This window comes from Bombus bifarius, unplaced genomic scaffold (assembly GCF_011952205.1).
Source record: "Bombus bifarius isolate JDL3187 unplaced genomic scaffold, Bbif_JDL3187 scf7180000009181_frag, whole genome shotgun sequence".
Lineage (NCBI taxonomy): Eukaryota > Metazoa > Arthropoda > Insecta > Hymenoptera > Apidae > Bombus > Bombus bifarius.
Genome location: NW_022884954.1, coordinates 5,088 through 32,152, shown reverse-complemented (window position 1 = coordinate 32,152; position 27,065 = coordinate 5,088). Strand labels below are relative to the sequence as shown.

The following is a 27,065-nucleotide window of genomic DNA, read 5'->3' as shown; positions in this document are numbered from 1 at the left end:
AGGCATCGACATACATTGAAAAGGATCCACGTTTTGATAATAGATCGTCTTGTCGTCTCAATGTCTGTCGTGCATTACATATACGTGCATTTTGATTTCGAGCTGTCAGTCATTGGTTTTTTTCTTACACATTACTTACGTAGTAGATGATTCGTATTTTTGTTTCTTTTACGACTAGATTTTAACGATTTAAACGCTCAGTATAGATTTTTCCAAGGCTGTTATGTGTTCCACTTGAAATGTAAATCAATATCACAATAATGTGTATTAAAATAAATATTCCATTCCGAGAAGTACTTATTTTAAATATTATGCAAACTATGATTATTTATATATATGAAATATTGCAGATGTTCGTCGGAGAGTTTTGATAAATTTAAGTAATTGAAATTTTGATATCAAATTATGATATATTCCGCGAATTTTTTTCGTAAACGGACGTTTACAGAAATTCGTTTGATTATCTAGTTTATAATTTATACATTCAAATCGTAAGTCCGCCATAATTCATTATTAGATTTTTAAATATTAAGATAACGTAGCAAAACTTTTTATAGTTTATATATTCGTATTATATTAATTTTTGATATCATTTCATGCACCGTTGCTTATTCTAATAGCGTGATAGATAGTTATTTTATAATTCTAAAAATTCTTTATTCAATAAAAATGCAACAAAAATTAATTTCTGCATTTGTATTGTTATTTATTGTCGCCAAGTAGCAGATCTCTCGTGATACCATAAAATACCACGAAAAATACTATATTAAAAGCATCATTCCAACATACGGAGAATCTTCAAAGGAATGTTCGTTTAATTATATATTTTTTTATAAAATCTATCTTCTGTTCCTTTTCCCCTCACAACTCAATGTCATATTTCCTTACTTTGCATTCACGTATATTTTCTTCGGGCATTCAATTAACAAACATGATTCCAATTAGCGTACACACAAGGTGATGTATAGTTTCTTGTAAATATGTACCGGCTGAATATCATCAGACGAAACGTGCTATAAACACAGATATGTAGATTTTTATAGAGACCGTAAGTGTGAAATAAAACAGAATTTGCGGTAATTAGTCACCATGAATGGAGAAGTGAAAGTCTTGCTCAGGCTTGTTTCTGGTACACCCCCTTCACCAACGTCCACGCTAAGATCCTTTTTACAAGGTCATACGTGGCGAGCGGGGGAGGGGGTCTGGCCGCTATGCTTGGTCCACCTCGTGACAAACTTCCATATAGTCTGGATTATGCATTATATCCTTTATCATGTCCTTTAAGATCGGATAACGGGGAAAGATTGGATACACTTTTGAGCTATTGTATTCCTCCTGTGGGAGACAGAGCATTAGTATTATTAACATAAGGTAGGTCATGGTCTATGACAAAATAGTGAGTAATTGTAAATTTGTAAATGAAAAAATTAAAGAATTCATGACAAAAACAATTTCTGTACACGTTTATTTTTCTCCATGACAGCGAAAGATTGCTCTAGCATTTTTAATTTCTGTTCAATACAATTTAATTTTTTAAACAAAATATTCATAATTATACAGGGTGGTTGGTAACTGGTGGTACAAGCGGAAAGGGGGTGATTTTACGCGAAAAAAGAAGTCGAAAATATGGAATGAAAAACTTTTTTTAATTTTTTTTTTTTTAATTCTTTCATCGAGACAACGATCAAACAGTGAGATCCGTTAAAACGTACCGCACGCGTACCGAGCGAAAATTCACAGTCGATTTTCTCGAAAACAAAGCCTCAAACGAAAAATTGTTATTCTATATTTTCGACTTCTTTTTTCGCGTAGAATCACCTCCTTTCCGCTTGTACCACCAGTTACCAACCACCCTGTATAATAATATGTACAATATACACAATTCCTGAGTGAGTGCATTTATAATCATATCGCAGAAAAACTATACCTATTTAATTATAGCCATAAAGACCTCGTGACGAAGGTTTTTATAGAACTGGTTAATTTGCATTTGATAGTAAAGTATAAATTATTTTTTATAACATTAATTCCACCCTGTTGTGAGTTTGCGTTATTATCTAAGAAGTAAACAAATTTTAGAAGTATTGTTTTTATTATCAACCCTGTAATTGTATTGGATCTGTCATTTGCTTGGTAAGGAAAAGTTCGATAATTTCAATTTGGAAAGAATTAATGAACATTGTGATTATATTTTTATATCTAGAATAACTATTAGATTATTATCAATGTTATCACATTAAATATTTTATTTTATATTATAAAGTGAAAAGGCAGATAAAGGGGCCCTTTACCACTATGTGATAACTAAATTTACATAAGAAATTTATATAAGAAACCTTTCATATGGTTCATAATATTATAATATTGTGGATGTTTATGCATTAGAATCAGTGTAAATATATTAAAAATTGAACAAGGATAGGTACATGAGGTTGCTAATGACTGTGGAAAGCAACATTAAAACGAGAAAAACAAAAAGTAGAGAAAAACAAAAGTCATGAGTTAGAGGTCAATTCAAATCATGTTGTTGTTTTGCCTCGGAGTATCAAGATCGTTAGGATACACGTAATGTAAGAATAAATAAACTCCGATCAAAACAATGTCGCCGTTACGTGCAACCGTCGAACGAAGACGAATGTGAATTTTCCGACTCTCCCCCGAGCAGTATAAACAAGCGAATGCGATCGCAAGGAAATGAGTTACAGTCAGCTGTCGATCAGTTATCAACCAGTTATCAACGAATTATCCGCGATCTAATTAACGAGTCATTAGCGATCCTATTTTACGACTTATACACTGTCTTAGCGAATCGGTTAGTACGAGCGTCTTTGTGAACATGGTCTGTATACTAATCTATCATTTTAAATATATTCGACGGTTTCAACAACGAGTAATCTCGTCCATTAAACCCCACCTCTACAGACGTTTAATTGTATTTGTAAATTATGATATACTTGGATATAAATATACAATTTTTTTATTCTAAAAAGTACGTTCCACATTTTTCTATTTTTCTAGAAGCTTTAGACTAATAAGATGTAGATTAGAATTTGTTTCAAGCAATACGTTACGGAACTGTCTGTCTAAGAAAAGCAACGCGAGAAAATCTTGATCAATCAGTGCCAGGAACTATTATTTCTTTACGAACTTTGTCAGGTTTGAAGTGAGCACTGTGGATAATGATAAATCTATGTGGGCCGCGCAGCGCTAAGTTATTCCTACTTTATTCATCTCGGTCGTACCATTTCTTCTTAAACGAAGTATCGGTATTGTGGGTACGTCATATAAAAATCTCTGACCGGCATTTTTGCATTTATAAGACAACGTGAAGAAACGTTTTTGACTTTGAACAATAGCTCCGTTGACGCAAATAAATTGTCATAATTTTACGAACAGTCATTTCTTTTCTCTGTTGAATAACTTCTTTTATAGTTACTCTGTTTGGATAATGAAGGACGAAGAAATAAAGTGGGATTTACGTATAAGATATGTATATATGTGTATTTGCATGCTAAAAACATAAGGAAGGTTCTCAAGCGAGCATGTTTTCGAACATGTTTTTCAGGAATTATTTACCAACTTATTCAGTTTCGATACATGTAAAAGAAAGAAAAAAAGACATGTGAAGCAAAGAATAATTTGGTTTACTTAGTTTATAAATACCTTTAAGTCTCGAATGAGATTTCTCAGTCCCGTGTACTTTTTCAATAATCTGTACAGGTCGTTAGTCATTTGAGTGTTCTCTGCTTCAATTTGAGCTGTTGTCATACCTATACATACAAATAAATATGATATATATGATATATATATATATATATTACCACTTATATATATATATATATATTATATATTATATATATATTATATATATATAAGAATATATACAGAGGAATAAATCGATAGAGAACAAATGTAAAACCTATTACGTTCAATGAAAAACGTATATAACGTATATGCTATTTGATGCAATGCGTAATTGACTTAATCAGTAATTTATTTTAAAGTCATATCGGGCTTTATCTTTTTATGACACGTTTAATATTTTCTATAAGAAGTTGAATCTCAATGTTTTACACATTATATGACATTTCATTCCAGTTATATTTATTTTCTTTCTATTCGCTTTATTCTACAGAATCGACTATAAGATAGATAATTTTTAACACTAAAATTGTCTTAACAATTCATGTTAAATTAATTAACAATTAAAATGACCAATTTGCAATTTTTCATAGTAATTTTTGTAGCACTATATGTATGTATGTTTATGCATTCACAACTGGGGAACTCGTGTGATTTTTTGTAAAATATATAAATAAAAACTTGCATTTTCTTGAATTGTACATAAATTTTTACACACCTTCCATTTTGATCTCTTTGGTGCAAGTTTTGCATTGTAGACGTCGGTAATAGTAGCGTTAATGGCTTTGAAAAGTATGTCGTAATTAACCATAATTTGTAATAGGTGTATTTATATTATATAGATAGTAAAAAAAAGCAATATATGTATAGTTACATACGTATAGATCTTAGGTAAGAACAGCGAAGAACTTAATTGTTTTAAAACTGTTATTCATCTATTATACTTTATTAAAATATTATTTTAAAAACATATATTTAACAACAGAACTAAGTTAGTAAATTATTTTACTATTACCAAATGATCATGTTTGTCTTCATATTGTAGTGTCAATTCTGATGAAATGGATGTTTGAAATGGTTTCAAGGGGGACATAATTTGACGTGATTAGTTTTTGTAAAAATATGCGTAGTGGACATATGTAGGTCAAGTTTGTTTTTTTAGATGAAATCATATATTTTTCATTACGTTAGCCGATCCAGCTCGTAATTTTGCGTAAAAAAAATAAATCTATCATAACATAGGACTATTAATTTAGCAGATAGTTTAATTTCAATTCGAATTCAATTCATAACTGGAATCACTGCGATAACTTCTCAGATATATTTTATTTATTTTTATTTTCGTAATATTTTCTAATAATCGCTACAACTTATTTTCGTAACATTTTTATTGAACTATGTTATGATATATCCAACGATATCATTGAAATCATATACATTCCGTAATTCTTTCGTGATCAGTTATCTCTTTAAAATATTTATAAATCTTTCATATAAGCATTTCGTATGATATTATATATAGATAGTAACATTATAATATAATATTATAAATTAACAATATTATTTTTATTATTAACACGTTGACCGCCACGACACCCGTATTCGGGTGTCGCTTATTTGACTACTTGCGAAGGATCGCCGTAGGTATTTGAAAAGATATTCCATAATAATAAATGGTTAATTAATAATTAATTGTAATAATAGTTGAATTGTTATAAAATAAAAATACGAAAATGGTTTATTAGAAAAATTATTTAGAATGTAAAACTTTAAAGCATTCTATACACAGCTGAGGTTGGTCGGGACAATTTGGACAATAAGTTATTGTTTTCTTAAAATTCTTTTGTGCCTTTGTTCGATCCATTCGACGTCTTTTATTTGCATAACATAGTTTGCATGCGCGTCTAATGCTTCTTCCGGAGTCATTCTTCCGAACGGCGATATTATGCTGACTCCGTCGAAGACAAGGATATTTTGTATTTTCAGAAAAACCCTAATAATTTTGCAACTAATAATTGTCTAAATATTCTAATATTTATATTTTTTCTTGTTGCAATTTTGCAAACCGTCAAAGCGTTTACAACAGAAATTCCCAAAAAGAATCGAATGGCAAGTTTTCTGTATCATTTGATCCCTTTTCTAATTGTGGTAGCATAAGAAACCATTTGGTCGGAATAATCTATACCACACTTTCCTTCGTTATATTCAACAACAGCTAGTGGTTTGAATGTTGCGAACAAATGAAACGAAAGATCATTCTTGAGACCACCACTTGAGCAATTCGCATTATTAAAATATCGATGGGAGCACCTAGCAGGGAACGCAGGGATCACTGGTATCGACGGGGATTTCTTTGAAAACACGCGTGGCAGTCAACGTGCTAAAATAGATACATTCTCGAAAAGCAAACATATGTATGTTTAGCAATTGTTCTCTAATCTATTGATTTTCAACTTTATATTTAAACACCTTATACATTGGAACAATCCATATTTGGAAAATTGATCTTCTGTAATAGAATTTCAACTCACTTTCGAGTCTTTCAATGCGTTCTCTTTTGGTATCAGCTTCCTCGGCCAGACGGGCCGAAGTTTTCACACCCTCCCCGCTTTTGTGGGTCTTTTCCATAATGGAACATGCGCGTAGAACAAAGGCAGGCACTGTTTCCTGTTTTTCCTGTTTAGGTATATCCACCAGTGTCCAGTATTGAGTCTCCAACTTGATGACGTCCTAGAAAGATAAAGTCATAGATGCCCTTGTATATTTACAAATATAGATCATTTGACATATTTTTGCGCCAACTTGTTTACTGTGACATTTAAGCATTAACTAGTTAGATAGAAACATATTAGATTTTTTATTTTAAATAAATATTTTAATATCTTAATCTGAATTAACTTCACTAACTTCATTATTACGATATTTAGTAATTAATTAGTAAAATAAAAACATATTGAATTTTCTGTTTTTGAAAAATATTATATCTTGGTTTAAAAACATTTTAATATTTTAAACTCAGTCAAAACTATTTATACATTAATACAAATATTTCTACATCAACCTCTTTATTTTGACGTTTAAAGATTAATTAACCATATATAAATGTATTACAGAAATTTTGTTTTTGAAGCATATTATACCTTAAATTTAAAAAATGTTCCAATATTTTCAGTTTGGTGGATCTCCTACTCAACATTTTTTAATAAGAAACTTTTCCATAAAATTAAAAGTTAGTAACCAAAAAATAATTTCAATTCGATGGATTTTACTTACATAAATAGAAATATATATAATATAAAATACATAATCGACAAGAGAAGCCGGGAAGTCTTTGTAAAAGATTGTAAAGAGCAAATAAAATAAGTATGGAACACGTCCAAAAAATATCTAGAAATAAAACGATAGGACGAACTAAAGATTCTTAAAGAGGAAAGGGTGAGGGTGATAAAGGAAAAGAAGGAGGAAAAACAAGAAAAAGTGGAAAGAGGATGGAAAAGCAAATTCATGAGCGATTCCTGGGGGACGAAAGAAAGAAAGAAAAGGGAGAAGCAAAGGAATGAGAAACGGGTAAGGGAAACACAGGAGGATAAAGGAAGAAAAGTGGTAGGAAATGAAGAAACACTAAACAAAGACATAGAAGAGGAAGAAGCACGGAAATCTCTGAAATTGACGAAAAAGAATAAAGCAGCAGAACAAGATGAACTTAAAGTTGAATTTTTAGGAAACCTACTCAGCAAATGGATGCCAAAATTGAGAGGACTTCTTAATGAAATAGCTAGCGAAAAACTGAGGAGAGATAAGGATTTTTCCAATAATATACATATCAAGTAAGGGACGAGGAAGTAGCTTCCAATTACAGAGGAGTCATCCTCCCGATCGTTGAATATGAGTTAATGACGATTTTAAGTTATCAACAAAGATTTTGGGAGGGAGAATCAGAAGATGACAAGATACTAAAGGAAAGTCAGGCAATCTTTTGATAAAAGAGAAGTATGCTAGATCATACATTTGTCTTAAATGGCCTAATCGATAACAAATTAAAAAAAAAAGGCAGAAAACTATATATTGCATTTAAAGATTTTAAGGTCTTCGATTTATCTGAGACAGGGAACTGATATTCAAAATGAATGGAAGTAATCAATAGGTATAAATACTTGGGGCATTGGTTATCAACGGGTAACACGTTGCATTTAAGCATTTAAGGATCACCGTATCGCAGCGAAAGTCTGAAAAACCGCGAATACAGTAGGGAGCTTGGCGAGAAGAACAGAAATTGGAGGCTTGAAAAAAAAGTTGTACTTAATAGATACACCAGTACAGGGTTCATGTATGGAGTGGAAGTACGCAGTTGGAAGAGAAGGAAGAAGAGGAAATAGAAAGGGCACAGAGAAGATGCCTGAAAATAATTCCAGGATCAAATACCAACATTCCAGAATACATATGGAGAATGGAGTCTGACGTTAGGAGAATTAAGGTATAAGTATGTAAAAGGGCAGCGAGCTATATCCTCGAGATATTACAGATAGGAGCAGGCAGATGAGCCACAATTCATCAAATTGCAGACCTCCGCAGAATTGAAAATGAAGCGCTATCAGTATAGAAAAGAGAAGTAATTGATGTAATGGAAGAAGTAGAAACTGAAACAACATAGGAGATGACAAGAAAGCAGGAAAGATTTGAAGAAGAAAAAAGAGAGCTTAAAAGAGGGTTAAAAATAAAAGAACAGGGAAGGATGATTGGAGCAAACCTGACGAGTCAAGCTATTGTGATTGGTGCAAGATAGGAATGGAAATTGAAGAATATCTGGAGGACAAAATGGTGGAAGAGAAACATAAGGAGCGGTAGCCGAGAATAAAATGTGACAATGTGGAAAGAGCAGGGAAAAAGATGTTTAGAGAGAAAAAATGTAAGGTATACAGAGAATATGGAGCACATACACAGTTGCTTGGGAATCTTAAAGAATTTCTATTAAACTACATAATACTTCTAATAGATAGATAGTACAAAATGCATAATATGGTATTGAAAAACAAAGTTTCTTGAAAAAATAAAAATAATCTTTTTTTGAAAATTTATCTACTAAATTCAAGAATTTTGGTTTAATTAAAGAAACATAATATAATTTACATTTATATAGTTTTAATAAAATATCAAAAAATATCATTTGTTTATCTACTGCAAATTGTACTTTTGTTGACATATTGATAGAAAGAAATATTTCTTTGGAAAGTGTAGATAAACACTTTCATTATTATAGTATTGCGTAAATTCTGAGAAAAGAAATACAAGGAAAAGAGTTCAGAATGAATTAGTGTCCAAAGTAATTGGCTGTTACAGAATATCCCGTCTTTTCATCTACGTATATTGACATGTTACATGAAACGAATAAAAGCAAAGAAAACCATAGCTTCTATTCGGTTCGGAAAGGTTCGGAAAAGTTCGGAAAGAAAGCTATATATATATGTATTGATTCAGACCAACTATTTTATTAGGATTCTTTCCTAATTTCAAACATAGAAATCCTTCGAATGATTCATGTCTTTTTTATCTATAAGAATATTTGTTAAAAGATTTATCGTTTCGAGTATTAGTTAGTTATCTAAATTAAGTAATATTTACTTATTTATAATACTTACTTATAAATTATACTTATCTATAATAAGTATTAACTTATTATAAATAATCAGCCATGTCACTGCGCCACGCCAGAAAAATTACTGAAAATTCTCAACACGAGAATTGATTGTAATTTTAATAAATAAAATAAATAAAAAAAAGTATTATTTGTATTTAAAAATGATTTATCGATGATGTTTTGATGATATTGTCTGTATATACATTTGTAATTGTAGGTATCAAATTATTAGGGCCGAAAGTGAATTTACATAATTAGTTGTTTAATAATTAGTACTGATGACGAATTGATTTTTAAAATATTAATTTTATTGTTGGAAATTGAACCTGAAGTTTGTATCTACGATCTTAATCAAAGTGAACTTTACACCTTTCAACTCACTTAACATATACCAGTGTTATTAGCATTCGATTGTAACGTCACTAGACAAAAAGATGTACGGAAGAGAATACGGTCAGTGGATTTCACTGGACAATTGTAGACAAAGATGTGCAACTGTGTTAGGAACGAAGTTACTTTTTGTTCGCTATATTTTCACGTACCTATATTCGTATATTATTCATATTAACGGAACCACGAAAATAATTTATTATCTCTCATAAATGTCTGGATTGCATTCGTGGTATGTACCTGTTATGAAACTAAAGATAATCCTATTAAAATGTAATGCAATCTAGATTACTAGACTTTAATAATACACTGGAAAAGTTTACTTACATTTTCTTTCATAGAAATCCTGTTTAGTCTAGTATTAATGAATAAAATCAATATTATCTAATATATGCCATTTAATAAAATTAATATTTTTTATTTAAATATTAACACTCCAACGATTCACTTCATGTCAAAAATTGATAAAATATGGTTTTTATAGTATAAATGAATATAGAAGTATCGTTAATGTTAATTATACTGATATTTGAAATCTATTAAGTAATGTTTCACGTTGAAGAGTATGTTATAAATTACGTAGAATTCATGAATACGTTAGATAACTTTGAATACTAATTTATTAATCTTTAAGAATACAATATTATAATTACCTTAATCATTAGTTTTAACAGGTTGTAACGTTGAAATACGTTACGAACTTGCTTGCTATCAGTATATTTGCACATGAGTTCAACAAGGGCACGTTTAGCGATCTCGTAGCTTCCGTCGAGGCGTATCCTTACGATTCTTAATCTTTCGTTTGTTTCAATCACCTCTTCTTTAGTTTGTCCACCTACATTAACAAATATAACAGAATATTTTTGCACATTACGTACATTCTATATATTCTTAAACCTTCAAGTTTCTTATAAATGCATAAACATCCGCAGTTTACTAATAATCCAGAAGTAATTCTACCAGTGTGAATGAAGTTCCTTAATTTTAAAATGTTTTAGTAGGCTAGTTTAATTTAACATAATTTTGCAGATATTTTTTAATGTATTCTTATTGTGTAAAATATAGGATACAAAATAAGATCAGGTTCTAAAAATTATATAACCTAATCCAAACTACTGAGTATTTCTTATAAGTCGATTATGAATGTTTATGCAAATTCATATTCTTATAAATATAATTAAATAAGTGGAGTCTAACTAGAAATCTGTATCGTTTATTAGATATTATTACAGTATTGTATTTCAAATATCTTTCCATATATAAACACTCGCAGTCTATTTATCACTTATGATTCAATTATAATAACCTTTTTTGAGGTTATACATTCCAATATATGCATGTTTTATCGAAGGAATAAGCAAGACATTAAGCCTTGCACTTTTTGAACTGTGGTCAAATATTCTTTTTCATTAATTATTAATAATAAAAACATCTTACTCTGATTTTTTGAGAAGCCATAATGCATCAGAACTACAATCAGCATTCTTAAGAATAATATTTATTATTTTGTGAGTTAATAATTTGCCCAAGTGCTATTTTGAATTTGGAAATTAATAATATTCTATAATTTTGTAATGAATAATACTTCTAAAAGTGATGATTAAACAAATATGAATATATGTTTCATTTTCGCTAAATATGACTAGTTTACAAAAATGTAAACTATTAATTTTAATATTTATTAAACAATGTATGTATGACATACATATATCTATGAGGACATACATACAATAAATAAAGCTGAAATATACAATAACACTAGTACTAGTTTAATTAAATTTCATTGATATTTACTTCCATACCTGTCCATTTATTTTTGGCCATGACTCTATATATTTGATTAATTAAAAATGTAGTAAGGGGAAATCTTATAACCTTTACTATTTCTAATTAACAATATTTTTTTATCATGTATACAATTTTTCAATTATTACTATTCATAATTTCACCTTCATACACATTAGATCTTTTGAGAAAAATCTATACGTTCAATGAATTACAAATGTAGTAAAGGAGATCTAAACAAATTTTACTATTTTTAATTAACAATATCTTATTGGTATACATAGATATATCTGATTTTGTTTTCTTAGAAAATATTGTTCTTCAAGAATGGGAACGTATATTATTCTATCACATACGTATTCTAGAAAAGTAAAGAAATCGTAGGTTTGACTTTAATGAAGTTGTTCCGTAAAAAACAATATAAATAGTACTTCTGACGCGTCGTTATACCAACTGTGGATGTAAAAGTTCCTACTTTAATTCATTCTATTCATGATCTAATAACCGACCATTTGGCACATGGCCAATACCTTATATCTAGCAGTTGGTATGAACATCTTTATCCCAATTCTCCGGCATTACTATACCGCAAACAAGTATAAGTTTTAGGAAATCGACATTTAAGATCGTGTAACTTTCCCTCGGAGTTTAAATTGTCTGGATATTAAAATTATTTGTTACTGCTGGAAGGTTACTTACTTTTAGAAAATGTTAAGGCATTACGCAGAATTAAATTTCAATTAATTTCAGAGATATGTAACGAACCATCGTATCGATACGAGATACATATCGATATAGTGCATATAAATGGAAATTAAATTTTCGTATAATAACGTAAGAACATCAAGAAAAGAAAAGTTAAAAGTAGTACATGTATTTAAAATTAATGTGAAATAATATATATGTCGGAGATGAAAGGACATCGAAGCTTCCCCTTTGGAACTTTGGAACAATCCCCTAACACGGTAATCTAGATTCTATCATAGGCGTAATTAAACAATTGTCGTCTTTCGATCCGATTATATTTGTTCGAGATTTGTGATAGTGAGCTTGGGCTCGAGGCGACAGCCAGTCGCCGAACGTAGCCGCGGTCACGGGATGAACGGTTTGTCTAACAAAGGTACGGAGTAATTCTATAGCTGTCCTTAAAAGAAATATTTGTAGCGGCACGCGACAGTAAACATTCCAACGGTTTCTGTCCCGTGGCTCGCCACACGCAGATCCTATTCTTCGGGTATGATGGTTACCAGATGCCGACGCGTCTCTACAGTACGTGATCAGCTAGCCCGAGGGCCCTTATAAATATTAAGATTTAGTTATCTATAGTCCTTCGAACAGACAAACAGTCTTTGTCCCAACTACGGGAAGATAGGGGAGACCTATTTTTCAACGAACGGCGTCTCCCACTAGCAAATTTCCCTCGAGGGCGGCTAGCATCTTTTTCTAACCATCGATATGGAGATTGACCAATTAGCAGCAACGCCAATTTCCCTCGCCTAGCCTCGAACGAAGGCTATCCTCGACGAATCCGATGATCTCGTGTCCTTAGACACACCCCATCATAGTTTTCCTCCGCAGCATCATCGCGACGGAAAGTCATTCTCTCGTGAGGTCGTATTAGCGAGTTACTTAGTGTCTGTACGCTCGGTGGATATTCCACGTTTTAACAAAGAGCCCGACTTAGATATTGTGAGCATGTTCATCTATCATCCCGTTGACCGCGGATTCGTTATTGAACCTAGGATCATTGTCATTAGTTTCTCGAGCATCTAATTACCACGGTTACTTGTCCAATTCTATAATAATCGTATTTGCACTAGTCAATGTCTTCTCTATTGCATAACGACAACGTGTAATCCGAACGAAGATTCGTTTCACGCTCCTAACTCTAATTCTAATGTAAACCCGACATATACATAGAACGGTAACACACAATAACTGCCTTAATCCTTTGACAATGCAGTAAAATGACAAGGAGTTCAGGAATAATGTAAGAATAATCGGTACTCTATGTTTGTTCTTCTCACACGCCAATCGAAGACTGTCTTCCGTCTTTTTGTTGACATTCGCACTCACGTACATACATACACACACTCACACCCGTTCAGGAATCAACCATCGGTCGCATCTCAGCATCGATATCGGTACCTCAAAGATACTTTATATTTTTGCCGCAGTTATATTCCATTCTTAAACTCGGTATTTTCTAACACATTTTCGTCCTCGAATGCTACGCATCGCTGTCACTATTTCAATTAAACGATTTCATATGATCTTCGGCCGTGGTGATTACCGAAATTCCTTCACAATCACTCACATGAACTATCTCATACAGATCACTACGTTTAACTCTATTTATCCTATATGTCTTAAACATTTCTGTTTCAATTTGAGCTTCGGTCGAAACTGTATTCGTTCAGTAAACACTAGGTCACTTCTTTTGTATTTCCTCACTATCAAACATTTCCGATTGTACGTTTTCTTATTGTCTTCCTGCATTTTTAATAGATTTTGCTTTGCCATTACTCTCAGTTTGTCACGATTTTCCTGAAACTCTTGGATCGTCTCTTGCTCAATGTGCGTAATAATTTCCTGATCTCGTTTTTATCGCATCCGCGTACAGAATATAACCTCGGAGAACTCCGTCATACCTATACCGCGTTAGTAAATACTATTGCCACATCGTTGTATCTCAGTTCTGCCCGAGCAGCCGAGCTAAACGGGCGTGTAAAACAGTGCTTCAGAGAAAGTGCGGCAAGTGGGGAAGAGAAATTTAAGAACGGTTACGCCTATAGCCAAACGGTTGAAACCCGTGTCTTCTATTAAGAAGACTAGCAAACCTACCATGGAGAATGTTGTACCAATAAAAATTATTAACAAACAAGATCAATACTACATATACAAAACAACAGATACATCAAAAACAAGTCAACCAACAAACCAAGGACAGGACTGCTCAGCCACAATTGAAGTTGACATGGAAATCAATAAAGTAACAACTCAACAGGACGAAAGCTGGAAGGTAGCCAGCTATAACAAAAAAAGAAAGATAACAGGTAATCTAGATACGGAAAAGCAGCGATGGCTGCAAGAATTACCGCTAAGAAACTCCTTCAGCTCGCTAAGAGAAGAATTAGACGACGACCCAACAAGCAATACCACAACTCAACCAACACACATTACAAAACCTCCACCAATATTTGTTGTGGCGCAAATAATAGACCCGCTTATTGATCAACTTAACAATATTGTTGGAAAGGATAATTACACAATAAAACAAACAAAATTAGAATAGGTAAAAATCCAAACAAACACACCAGAAAATTATAGGAAAGTTATAAAAGAATTAAGGGGAAAAAATGCTATATACCACACGTACCAGCTCAAAACGGAAAGGAGCTACAAAGTAGTTAGAAGAGGACTGCATCCAAAAATTAACACAAAAAAACTAAGTGACGAATTAGCAAATATTGGCCACCAAACAAGAACTATAAACAATATTACAAGGTACGATACGAAGCAACCACTACCGCTATTCTTAATAGAATTAGAACCTAAAAATAACAACAAGGAAATTTTCGATATTAAAAAAATTTTAAACACATTAATTACAGTCGAGCCATCCAAGCACAAAAAAGACATACCACAATGCATGAGGTGTCAACAATATGGACACACTAAAAATTACTGCAACAGGAACTCGGCGTGTGTCAAATGCGCAGGGAAGCACCTTACAGTGAACTGCTCACACACGGGAAAAATAAATGATGTAAAATGTTACAATTGCGGTGGAAATCACCCAGCTAGTTACAAAGGCTGTTTAGTAAGAAAACAACTTCAAGGTAAACTTTTTCCGCCGCTTCATAACAGGATATACACTAACTCTCACACACATTAGGATAGCACAGTAACTGAAACATCAACAAACATACAGCATGTAATGAACACCAACCATAATAATACCAATAACTTTGGTAGTCGAAGCTACGCGCAAGTAGCCAAACAGTCAACACCCTTAGATAATCAAATCCAGAACAATAACATCGACGACGCTACAGAAATCAAAGAACTGATAAAGCTATCCATTAAAAACACGGAAATGTTAGCAAAAATGATAAGTGAACAAAACGCAATCCTTAAACAGCAAACGCAACAAATCACACACATGCTACAGCTACTCATAAACACGCTAAGCAAAAAATAAAAATGTACACGTTTAAAATAGCAGCCTGGAACTCTAACAGCCTACAACAAAGGGCCTTAGAAACTAAAACATTCCTGTACAACAATAATATCGATATACTACTTGTTTCAGAAACACACTTCGCTATAAAAAACTATTTAAAAATACCGTACTACACTATATATGATACCAAGCATCCCTCAGGAAAAGCACACGGAGGGACCGCAGTAATAATAAGAAACGATATTAAACATCATTTATACAGTCAAGTTTGTAAGGAATATATCCAAGCAACCACCGTTACAGTACAAACTAGTAGCAACTATTTACAGTTATCAGCAATATATGTACCACCGCGACACAAAATTACATCGCAAATGTGGGAAGAGTACTTGCAACATTTAGGTGACAAGTATATTGCAGCGGGAGACTATAATTGGAAGCACACACTATGGGGATCAAGAATCACTACACCTCGAGGTAGAACCTTGGAAAAATACATTAGAAACAATAACCTCAATATATTATCCACAGGAAGACCGACATACTGGCCGACAGACCTGAGCAAAATACCTGACCTACTTGATTTTGCAGTTACAAAGGGACTAAATGCAAATAAACTATATATAGCACCCAGTCTTGAGCTTAGCTCCGATCATACACCCATAATTATTACATACAGAAACAAACCAATACTTTATAACAATTCAGAGACACTATGCAATAATACCACCAAATGGCAAACATTTAAAGAAATAATTGAGAACAAAATCAATTGTAACATCCCATTGAAAACACCTGAACACACCGAACAAGCAGTAACAACACTTACTGAAACTATCCAAGAAGCAGCATGGGCAACCACTATACCTGAACCAACCAATAGACAAACAAAAATAATTCCGCCAGACATCCTCGAAATAATTAGAGAAAAAAGAAAAGCAAAAGCAAAATGGCAAAAACATAGATCAAAAGAAAATAAAAAATACCTAAATAAACTTGGAAAGGAAATTAAAAACAAAATAAAAGAACACAATAACAATGAGTTCACAAAATTCATAGAGTCACTATCTGCGCACGAGAACTCCAACTACTCCCTATGGAAAGCCACAAAGAAAATAAAGAAGCCAATAAAACTAGTCCCAGCAATCAGAAAAGCAGATAACACATGGGTAAGAAGCAACGAAGAACAAGCTGAAGAATTTTCCAACCATCTAAGCTACATATTTACACCACATATAATCAATAATAGCAACCACAATTGTCATACCGATGAGGATGCGTTAACCACTAGTACCTCAACTGACAAACACTATATCATACATAAAACAACAGCACAAGAAATTAGAAACATAATCGAGAAAACAAAAAACAATAAAGCACCAGGGATCGACCTAATCAATGGTAAAATTTTAAAAAACCTTCCTCCAAAAGCGATACGACTAATCACAATAATTTACAACGCAATATTAAGAATCCAATACTATCCTAAACTATGGAAACTAGCACAGATCATAATGTTACCTAAACCAGGCAAAGACCCACACCAAACAACATCTTATAGACCAATATCACTACTTTCCGTGTTTTCCAAAATACTAGAAAAAATAATTTACGCCCGCTTAAAACCAATAATAGAGAAGGAAAAATTAATACCAGATCACCAATTTGGATTCATAAACAAACACTCCACGATAGAGCAAATGCACAGACTTACAAATGAAATAATTCTAGCATTAGAAAACAAACAATACTGCACAGGCCTCTTTATGGACATCGAGAAAGCATTTGACAAAATAAACCACGAAAGTCTACTTCAATTAATCGGAAAACAATTCCCGGAGCAGATATACCATTTAATTAAATCCTACTTAAGCAGCAGAACCTTCGTAGTAAAAATTAAAGACACATACTCTGAAGTTAAAGACATCAAGGCAGGGGTTCCGCAAGGTAGCGTCTTAGGACCAATTCTATACACACTTTACACGGCCAACATACCAACAACTTCTAATAGCAAGATACTGACATTCGCGGACGACACAGCGGTACTAGTCAGGCACACTGACCCTGCAACAGCAGTCACATCACAACAAGAACATATCACAAAAATAGAAAAGTGGCTTCAAGTTAAACAAATTAACCCCAATTAAGCAGGTAAGGTATTAAATTTTTGTTTTGCATTTTTTTTATTTTTTTAATTGAATGCATAATATCTTAAGAATATTGTGTCAAAATTTCCAGTCGATTGGAGCAAAATTGACACATGTCGGATTTTATTACCTACCCGACCCGAGCGCCCTATTGTTACCTGACAGACGTCTTTCTCTCTATATAATACCTAATTTTACCCCCCAGATCTATTTATAGAAATTTCGACTTAAGTACAAACCTCCTTATACCTATACTGTACATTTTGTCAGTGTAGAGTATGAAATTTAGTGTAGGGGTATTCTATCGAGCAGATATACAGGTGCGTTTTGGCACCGGCGTACAATGATTACGTGAAAGAAATGTGCTCGACTGTAAGAGAAGTAGCGAATCGATTTTTTTAATCTGCTATAAAAGAAGAAAAAGCAGCAACAGCCGAAGAGCTATCATGGATGATAGCAACATCCTTTATGGACCTGGCATTGATGATTCAGTGTGAAGTAAGATTTCGGTGAGATTGGTTTGTTTTTTTGTAACATTTTTTATCCTACGATGATCCAATTCTACGGGGTTCCGCGAAAAGAAGTCTACGTGGGCCATTTTTTTGCCTTCTCGAAACATAATGTCAAAGGTAAAAGTTTGTAGGAAAGCCCACCATCTGTGAACCTTTTCAATTAAATATACTCTACTAATGCTTTCCTTCAGGGAACTACAATCAGTGACGACAAGAAATTGTCGTCCACGTAGATAGTGCCGAAAATGTTTGACGGCGTTTACAACCGCCAACGTCTCTAATTCATACGAGGAATACATAGATTCCTCAGGGCTAGTTCTTTTACTGTAATATTCTATCACTCTATTTGTACCTTTAACTTTGTGCATCAAAATGGCCCCATATCCCTTCGAACTAGCGTCAGTATGTAGTTCGATCGGGTATTTGGGATCGAATGTTATTAACGCCGACGCGCCAGTCAGGACGGAAATTACTTTTTGCCATATTTTTTCATGCTTTTCCGTCCAAGTTATGTTTTTATTATTCGAAATAAGGTCATACAGGGGTTTCATTATCCGTTTATATTTAGGGATGAAATCTTGAAAGTAAGAGACTAAACCTATGAACTGCTTCAGCTGTGCGACGGTCGTTGGCGCGGGTAAAAAACTCAAGGCTTGTGTTTTACCCAGGCTGGGACGAACTTCTCCGTTACCAATTACATATCCGCAATAGTGTAACGACGTCTTTAGAAAAGAGCATTTAAAAAAACTAAAAGAAAATCCGGCTTTTACGAGGATACTTAATACGGTGTCCAATCTTTCTAAAGCTTGATCTATCGAGTCGGCAATGATTAAGACTTCATCAAAGTAAACAACAACGTATGAATAAGCGAGGTCACCTAAGGCATTGAGGATGGCCCTCTGAAAAACGGACGATGCATTTTTCAATCCAAACGGCATCATCATGTACTTATATTGTCCGTCGAGCGTAACGAACGCTGTATACTGCATCGAATTAGGATGAATGGGAATTTGGTGAAACCCGCCGGCCATATCTAGGGTAATAAAGTATCTCGCCTTTTGCAGCCTCGCGATCTGATCCGCTTCAAGAGGGAGATGGTACTGATCCGCGACCGTATTTCTAGTTAGCTCTCGAAAATCTGCACACAATCTATCTGAGCCGTCCTCTTTCGTCACGAATAACATAGGGCTCGCGAATGGTGAACTACTAGGCCTTATAATTTTAGCTTCAATTAGTTCGTTTATCCTTTCACGCACTATTCTCCACCCTTCCTCGCTAAGATTATAAGGGTTTCTTTGGACGGTAATGTTAGAATCTATTAAACTTATTTCTAACTCTCCCGTACTTATGCGAATACGTGGGGACCCTGCAATGAACGAATCTTTGAATTTTTTGAGAATAGAAATTAATCGATCTTTATCATTACCGATTACATCTGTGTCGACCTCGTTAATATCGATCTCGTCGTCCGCGGTTTTGCTACAGTCATTAATTGTCTTTGACTTATAAATAACGAGGCAGTTTCGCGTAATATTTACATCAACACCTTGACTTAAAATTTCACGACCAATGATGATATCGTATCTTAAGTAGGTATCAAGAAGTACATGAAAAGTTATCTCTAATTCAAAACCGTTAATACATACTGTAATATCGTAGAATAGCTTTGATTGGAGATCGGCTGAAATTAGAAAACACCGTGTACGTCGTCTTTCGTGGTTTGTTTACATCCAAGAGCGCCTAGTAACAGTGACGCGAGAAAAGATAAGCAGCGTCAAAACAGAAGTACGGTTCCATATTTCAAGGAGTGGCAATCGAGAGGCCAGAGTATGTGAGCCGAAAAGTGTGTGTGTGTGTGTGTGAGAGGACGAGAGCAAGAGCGAGCACGACCGAGCAGGAGTGTATTGGCGAAGATCAGAGCGAATTGAGTCGTTGAAGAGTAGAGTCGTTAGAGGTTTCGAGTTGTCGAAGAGTAGAGTCGTTAGAGGTTTCGAGTCGTCGAAGAGTAGAGTCGTGAGAATTGATAGAGTTGTTAGAGAGAGAGAGTGTGTGTGTTAGATTCGTTGTGACGAGAGTGATCAAATAACTGTAAAGTTATTTGATATAGTTACGAGTATTGCATTTAGTTTCCGTTAAATATCGTTCTCTGTCCAATTTATATTTGTATATTCAATTTAATATTAATAAATTGTAAGTAATCGAAAAAAAAAATTTCTATCCTTATTTTTCGATATTACAATACAGTGGACAATATTTGAGATGTACTTTCAACACAAGTATTTCCTATTCCTCGCATTGCTACTATATTAGTAGCTTTTTTGCCAGAAAATTTCGGGGCTACAGACTCTTTAATTAATGAGCATTCGGCTCCAGAATCGAAATAGAATGAGAACGACTCACCCAGGTGACTTAATTTACCAGTAGGAAACTCCACCATTCAGGAGTCGGCTCGATGTTCGTTATTGGAATCATAGTTTTTTTCCCGCAGTAACGGACAATTAAGCGAGATATGACCTACCCTACGACACTTGAAGCACAACATCCTGGCCGATGTAGCTGGTTCGCTTCTTTCTAGGCGCCGCCATTTCCATTTCCATTTCTCGGTCTTTACTCTCCCACAGTAAAGGCACTTATTCCGCGAGTCAGGTAGCCTGTATCGTTTGGCTTCGGGACCAATTGATGTATTATTTAGAAATTCGTCCTCGGTCTCGATATCCTTTTCAAGTGCTATTTGTTCAATGGGCTGATCTTGTGCGCTCACTTGACAATGAATCATAGCGCTAAGTATTTCTTCCTTAGTTAAATTTTCACACTTCCCCTGCACGAGGGAGCGGAGACGAGCGATGTAAGCTGCCATGTTTTCGTCCTTCTGTGGTTTTTCTCTGGATATACTCATTACCGCCGAGGTTGCTGTTTCTTTACCACCAAAACGCGTAGTAAAAAGTTCCATAAACGTCGGCCAGGTTTGCTTTTCGCCATTCACTATCTGCGTAAACCAATACGCTGAAGAACCCTTTAGAGCATTTTTTAAAGCAGAAATTAACGCGCTGTCTTGTAGAGGGTTGTCCTTCATAAACTGATTAACAGCTGCGCACCATGCGGCTGGATCGGCGCCCGTGATTTCGGGGTGAAAACGTGGTAGCACTAGATTTATAAGTTCCGCACTCGGTTTCCGAGTTAAATGGCGCGTGATTATCAGATGCTCTCGCATTGTTATAACCGGCACTGGTCTCTCTTCTGATGTCGGGTTGGCGTTGGGATTAGAGCTATGGGCGCTTGATGAATCTCCACTGGAACTAGCCATCGTTGTGTTACAATGAAGATAGCAGTTAGTTGTCAAATCGGTTGTGTCCATACTTGTGTTAATAAACTCTAAGCTAGACAGTCTAAGTTGGACTATATGTTAAGACGTGAAATATTCACGGATCGCAAAGACGTCACTTAACTCGTTGATGAGAGCGTACGCGAGAGAGTGTCCCTCCGTCACGGTGACGTTGAAAAGGAAAATTACGATGGGGTGTGTCCAAGAGCACGAAATCGTCCGATTGGTGGAGAAAAATCTTCGTTCGGAAAGTGAGGGATGTTGTCATTGCTGCTAATTGGTCAATTTCCATTGTGGTGGTTAGAGGAGGGTGCTAGCCGCCCTTGAGTGAAAGTTGCTAGTGGGAAGCGTCGTTTGTGAGAAAAATAGATTTCCCCTACCTCCCCGTAGTCAGAACAAAGACTATTTGTTTGTTTGAAAGACCTTCTGTCAAGTGCCGTTACAACTATTTCTTCTTAATTCTTACTTTCTCTTTAAGGAGAGCCTATTTACCCTATACCTTTATTAGCCTTTATTAACCTATACCTTTGTTGGACAAAGCGTTCATCCCTTCGGTGACTGGTTGTCGCCTCGACTCTGGGCTCATTATCATTAATCTCGAACAAACACAACCGGATTGTATGACGCGAAAAAAGAAGTCGAAAATATAGAATGAAAATTTTTTTTAATCTTTTTTTTTTTAATTTTTCCATCGAGACAATGATTTACAGAGATCCGTTATAACGAGACGTGATAAAGTGCACGCGAATAAGAGATGAGTAAGGCAGATTAGATTAAGTTAGGATGAGTAATTTCGCCTAAAACATCGAACGGAAGATCTGTTAAATATAATATATATATAGGGGCTTATATCTTCCAAACGCATGATTTCCCGAAGTTTAAATTTCATATTTCAGATACAGCCAAAAAATTCTACCAAATGTCCAAATCGGGCAAATTGTGAATGTGAACAACTAAGTAAAAAAAAAAAAAAAATATTTCAGATCTATTGCCTCGTCCAACGATGCTCACCAAATTTCATCTCGGTCGGTCAGCGGTACCTTTAGGAATAATATTCTTTTTTGTATATTCTATACTTTTCAAGAATAAAGTAGTTCATAATTTGAAAAAAGATATTTTGAGAGATACAAACGTAAGGAAAATATGAAGAAAATAGCAGATATAATAATGAAATTCATAGCTTTAAATCTTCTTTGAGTTACACTGTTAAAGGATTAAGTAATAGTCGAATTGATTTTGACTAGATAGTCATGATTAAATATAAATAATTGTGATTAAATAAATTGTCATATGAGAGAACATTTTATAATTTGCTAAATTTAGTACAAATAGATTTAGCACAATAGATTTATTCTACAGTAAAATACAGTGAATTATTGAAATAAATTATATAGTTCTTAGAAATCAATTACAGATGATAATTTACAAATCTATATGTACATATATACATGTAATATCGTGATATAATATATTTACAAGGAATGGATGATACAGATGTTAATCGGACAGAAAAAGACGATTGTTGTTTAACCTGAACTATTCACACCAAACGTACAGAAGACAGCACAACTAAATAATTAGCTAACGACTCGACTTTCACAAAATGCATTCAACACTCTCTCGGCAACGCCACTCGCAAACTCTGCTTCTCGACTGACACTCTGCTCCTCGACTGACTCTCTCGCCGTTGTCGCATTCTATTGTCTTTTCCTAAGCCCATCGCACACGTGTTCTGCAGACGCTCGTAGCCAGGGTCACGTAGGTCTTTTCTACGAAACTATGCACTTGAAAAGACCGATGACACATTGATGGACCCGACGGCGCCTCGGCTCTCGCGACATTGTTCATGGTTCGCCCGATATCTCTTAGGCTTTTCGTCCACGATACTACACTCGGCCATCCTGCAATAACATCTGCCCTCAGATGTTACCTTCTATCTCGCTGTCATCAGATGCGTCACTTTCGGCGTTTATGACCCAAGGTTTCATGAAATCGAGGTGTGCGCGGGTCCTTCCTTCGGTACTGCTTCGCACGCTTTCTTCTTTTCTTGTAATTTCGCAGGTTCCCTTCTAGCTTACCTATGTTTCGTTCAGTTAGGATACAGTCAAGGCAGTTGGATACCACGTGTTCGACCTTTTCGCGTAACCCCTTGAACCAGAAGTCCTTCTTGACCATAGCTTCTGTTTTGGTAACCCCGAAATGCCCACGCTCGTGCGCTTGCTTGACTACTTGAGCCCGCATCGCCTTCGGTACTACTATTAGCACATCGTCCTTACACTCCTTATACAAAATATTGTTTCTTATTACATACCCATCGGCCTGACTGCACGTTGCATTGTCCAAAATCCTACGGACTTCAATGTCCTTGCTCTGTGCCCTTCTCAACAGTGCAATCAGCCCGTCTTCACTCTCCGTTACATACATAGTGCTCGGCAGGGGGTTCCTACTCGGAGCATCTACATGCTGCATACTTTTCCCCGGCCGATGACACACCTGATACTTAAACTCGCCTAGTAACAAGGCCCATCTAGCCACACGCACACACAAGTCTTTCTTTCTCATCGTCATGGCGAATGCTTGACAATCCGTAACAATAGAGGTATACTTCTGGCTATCCTTGTCTAGACTTACGTGGAAAAACCCATTTTTTAGGTCTATCGTCGTAAAAAGCTGGGCGCCCTGCAACGCGTCTAAGACGTTTTCAATTAAAGGTAACGGAAAATGTGGACACTCGATGAGTTCGTTAAGCTCACGAAAATCGACGCAAACCCTGATGGAGCCATCTTTCTTTCGGACTATCATTATCGGACTCGCATACTCCGAGTCTGACGATTTGATGACACCCTCGTTTGTCCACGCTTCCATCAGATCATCTACTTCCTTTCTTTCCGACGGCGCCAGTCTTCGCGGTCTTCGCGCTACCGGCTTGTCGCTTTTCAAAACTATTTTTGCGGTTATTCCGATGTCTCGCTTCTTCTCCGGCCTATACCCCCTAACGATATCGCGAATCGCTTCACGATAATGCGGTTCCTGTACGTGTGTTAGGTCTGTTTCGTCAGTCTGTTCTACCACGTTAATTCTAAACATATCCGGCACGTCTTTGTTAGTCTGTTCGTCAAGCCGCAAGAAAGTCACTTCGCCTCGTTTAACCCGTAACTCTACCTGATCCAGAAAATCAGTGCCTAACAACAGGCCGTGCTTCGTCAATATTTTGTTTGAAACAACGTGTAAAGTGATTGGCAGTTTATACCCATCAACCATCATTACCTTGGTGAATTCACCCCAGGTCTCATTGCCAGCGGAACTAAGACCGTCGAACTTAAGCTTGCATTTACCTAGCGGTGGTGACCCTAACCTCGCATACTCGTCTGATCGAATGAACGTGAGATCACTACCCGTATCCACTAATGCCACAAACCTACAATCATCTATCGCCACTTCCTTCATATACTTCCTCTTTTCGGATCTTGACACTACGCAAGTCTCTTTCGGTCGTGCCGTACACCTCGCTGCAATATGTCCAAACCCGCTGCACTCGAAACACCTAACACCTTTTCCCCTCTCCGGACACTTAACATTTAGATGATCCTCACTACCGCAAATGAAGCATCTTCTTTTCTTCATTGCATCTACAGATTGACTGGGCTTCCCGTTCTTCTGAGTTTTAGCCGGCTTCACAATCGACTTTGCTCTGCGACTCTTCTGCTCTTCGTACATCACTAACCTCTTCCTCAACTCTTTGATTGACGTAGCGCCGTACAATATAGCCTTATTGTTCTCGTCGTCTATTATTCCATCCACTATGTATTCCACCTTTGCTTCCTCCTCTATGTCCACATGGCTGGCTATTTCGAGCATGCGGTACATGTAAGCCAAACATGCTTCATCACTCTCCTTTTTTGTTTCTTCAAGTTTCTGATGTACTTGCCTACTGTTGACTTTCCTCGAAAATTCTTTCACTAGCCCCCTCTTCAACTCATGCCAAGTCCTGGCATGACACTCGAAGCTCGCAAATATTTTCGCTGATCCCTTCAGCAGCTTCCTCGCGTAGACTGCCTTCTGCCCATCCGACCACATGCACGTATCAGCGACTTCCTCGAACGACTCGAACCATCGTTCGACATTTTCACCTTTGTCGCCACTAAACGACTCTAATGCATCTTCGACGTCTCTAAAACTAAGTGTCGAACCAACACATGCCCTTCGACAACATTCGTCACGGTCCTGATACACCCTTCGCGTACCTCTCTTGTATCCTCTTGCGTTTTTTTTGTCATCTTCATCCTCTCTTTCGTCGTCCCTTTCTTCTTCCGACGATATGTCATTACCATCCATGGCCGCTTGTAGCCGTGCGCGTAATTCTACTTTTCTTCCCGTCGTTTTTAAACCCAAACTAGCGAGGCGCTCCTTCAACTCCTTCGTATTCATTTTCACAAAATTTTCATCTTCGTTACAATCACGCTCAGCTCTCTGTACATTTCTTAAATCTCGCTGACCGGTTAGCTCTTCACCGCCCGTCGATCCCTTAGGATACGATTGTCCAGCCCTACACGCCCGATTCAGCCTTGCAATCAGCACTGACCTCGCACCAGATATAGGGAGGTTCATTCGCGCGAGCTTACTCCTCAGCTCCTCTAGCGTCGAACCCTCTTCACCCGACAATCGTTCGTCCCCAACGTTTGCCATTTTTCACACTACACAAACTTAAACAGTCAACGACATCGTCCTTTATCGCACCGCGTACCGGTAAATTCACAACTAGCTTGAATAGCTCTGTTACACCGTTTCGTTTTCTGTCTTGTCCAATCCCGGCTGAGCCCCCAAAATATGTAATATCGTGATATAATATATTTACAAGGAATGGATGATACAGATGTTAATCGGACAGAAAAAGACGATTGTTGTTTAATCTGAACTATTCACACCAAACGTACAGAAAACAGCACAACTAAATAATTAGCTAACGACTCGACTTTCACAAAATGCATTCAACACTCTCTCGGCAACGCCACTCGCAAACTCTGCTTCTCGACTGACACTCTGCTCCTCGACTGACTCTCTCGCCGTTGTCGCATTCTATTGTCTTTTCCTAGGCCCACCGCACACGTGTTCTGCAAACGCTCGTAGCCAGGGTCACGTAGGTCTTTTCTACGAAACTATGCACTTGAAAAGACCGATGGCACATTGATGGACCCGACGGCGCCTCGGCTCTCGCGACATTGTTCATGGTTCGCCCGATATCTCTTAGGCTTTTCGTCCACGATACTACATACATCTATATATTCTTTTAAAAATACTATGTATATATTTTACAGCAACTTACTTGATGTTCCTTCATCCTTTACATCCTGAACGATTCTCCGGACACTCTGTGTGAATTTGCCCATGAGATTCGTGCCTGCTAAAAAATATTAACAAACAATTACTTAGAGAAGTATAAATAAAG

General features: G+C 35.6%; 1 protein-coding gene across 2 annotated transcripts; it reads right to left on the bottom strand.

The window, feature by feature from the left end:
• Positions 1-636: 636 nt before the first annotated feature.
• Positions 637-27,065, bottom strand: LOC117214142. Of its 2 annotated transcripts, XR_004488794.1 has the most exons (6): positions 26,943-27,065; positions 10,321-10,502; positions 6,174-6,372; positions 3,664-3,770; positions 1,089-1,335; positions 637-1,013 (listed from the first exon to the last, which is right to left on the bottom strand). XR_004488794.1 is itself a non-coding variant. In XM_033459975.1 (5 exons), exons 1-5 carry the CDS (start codon positions 27,004-27,006, stop codon positions 1,210-1,212), a joined length of 678 nt encoding a protein of 225 aa, XP_033315866.1. In that variant the 5' UTR covers positions 27,007-27,065; the 3' UTR covers positions 637-1,209. The 2 variants fall into 2 exon arrangements, 1 of the variants encoding a protein (XP_033315866.1); XM_033459975.1 differs by having other exon boundaries at positions 637-1,335.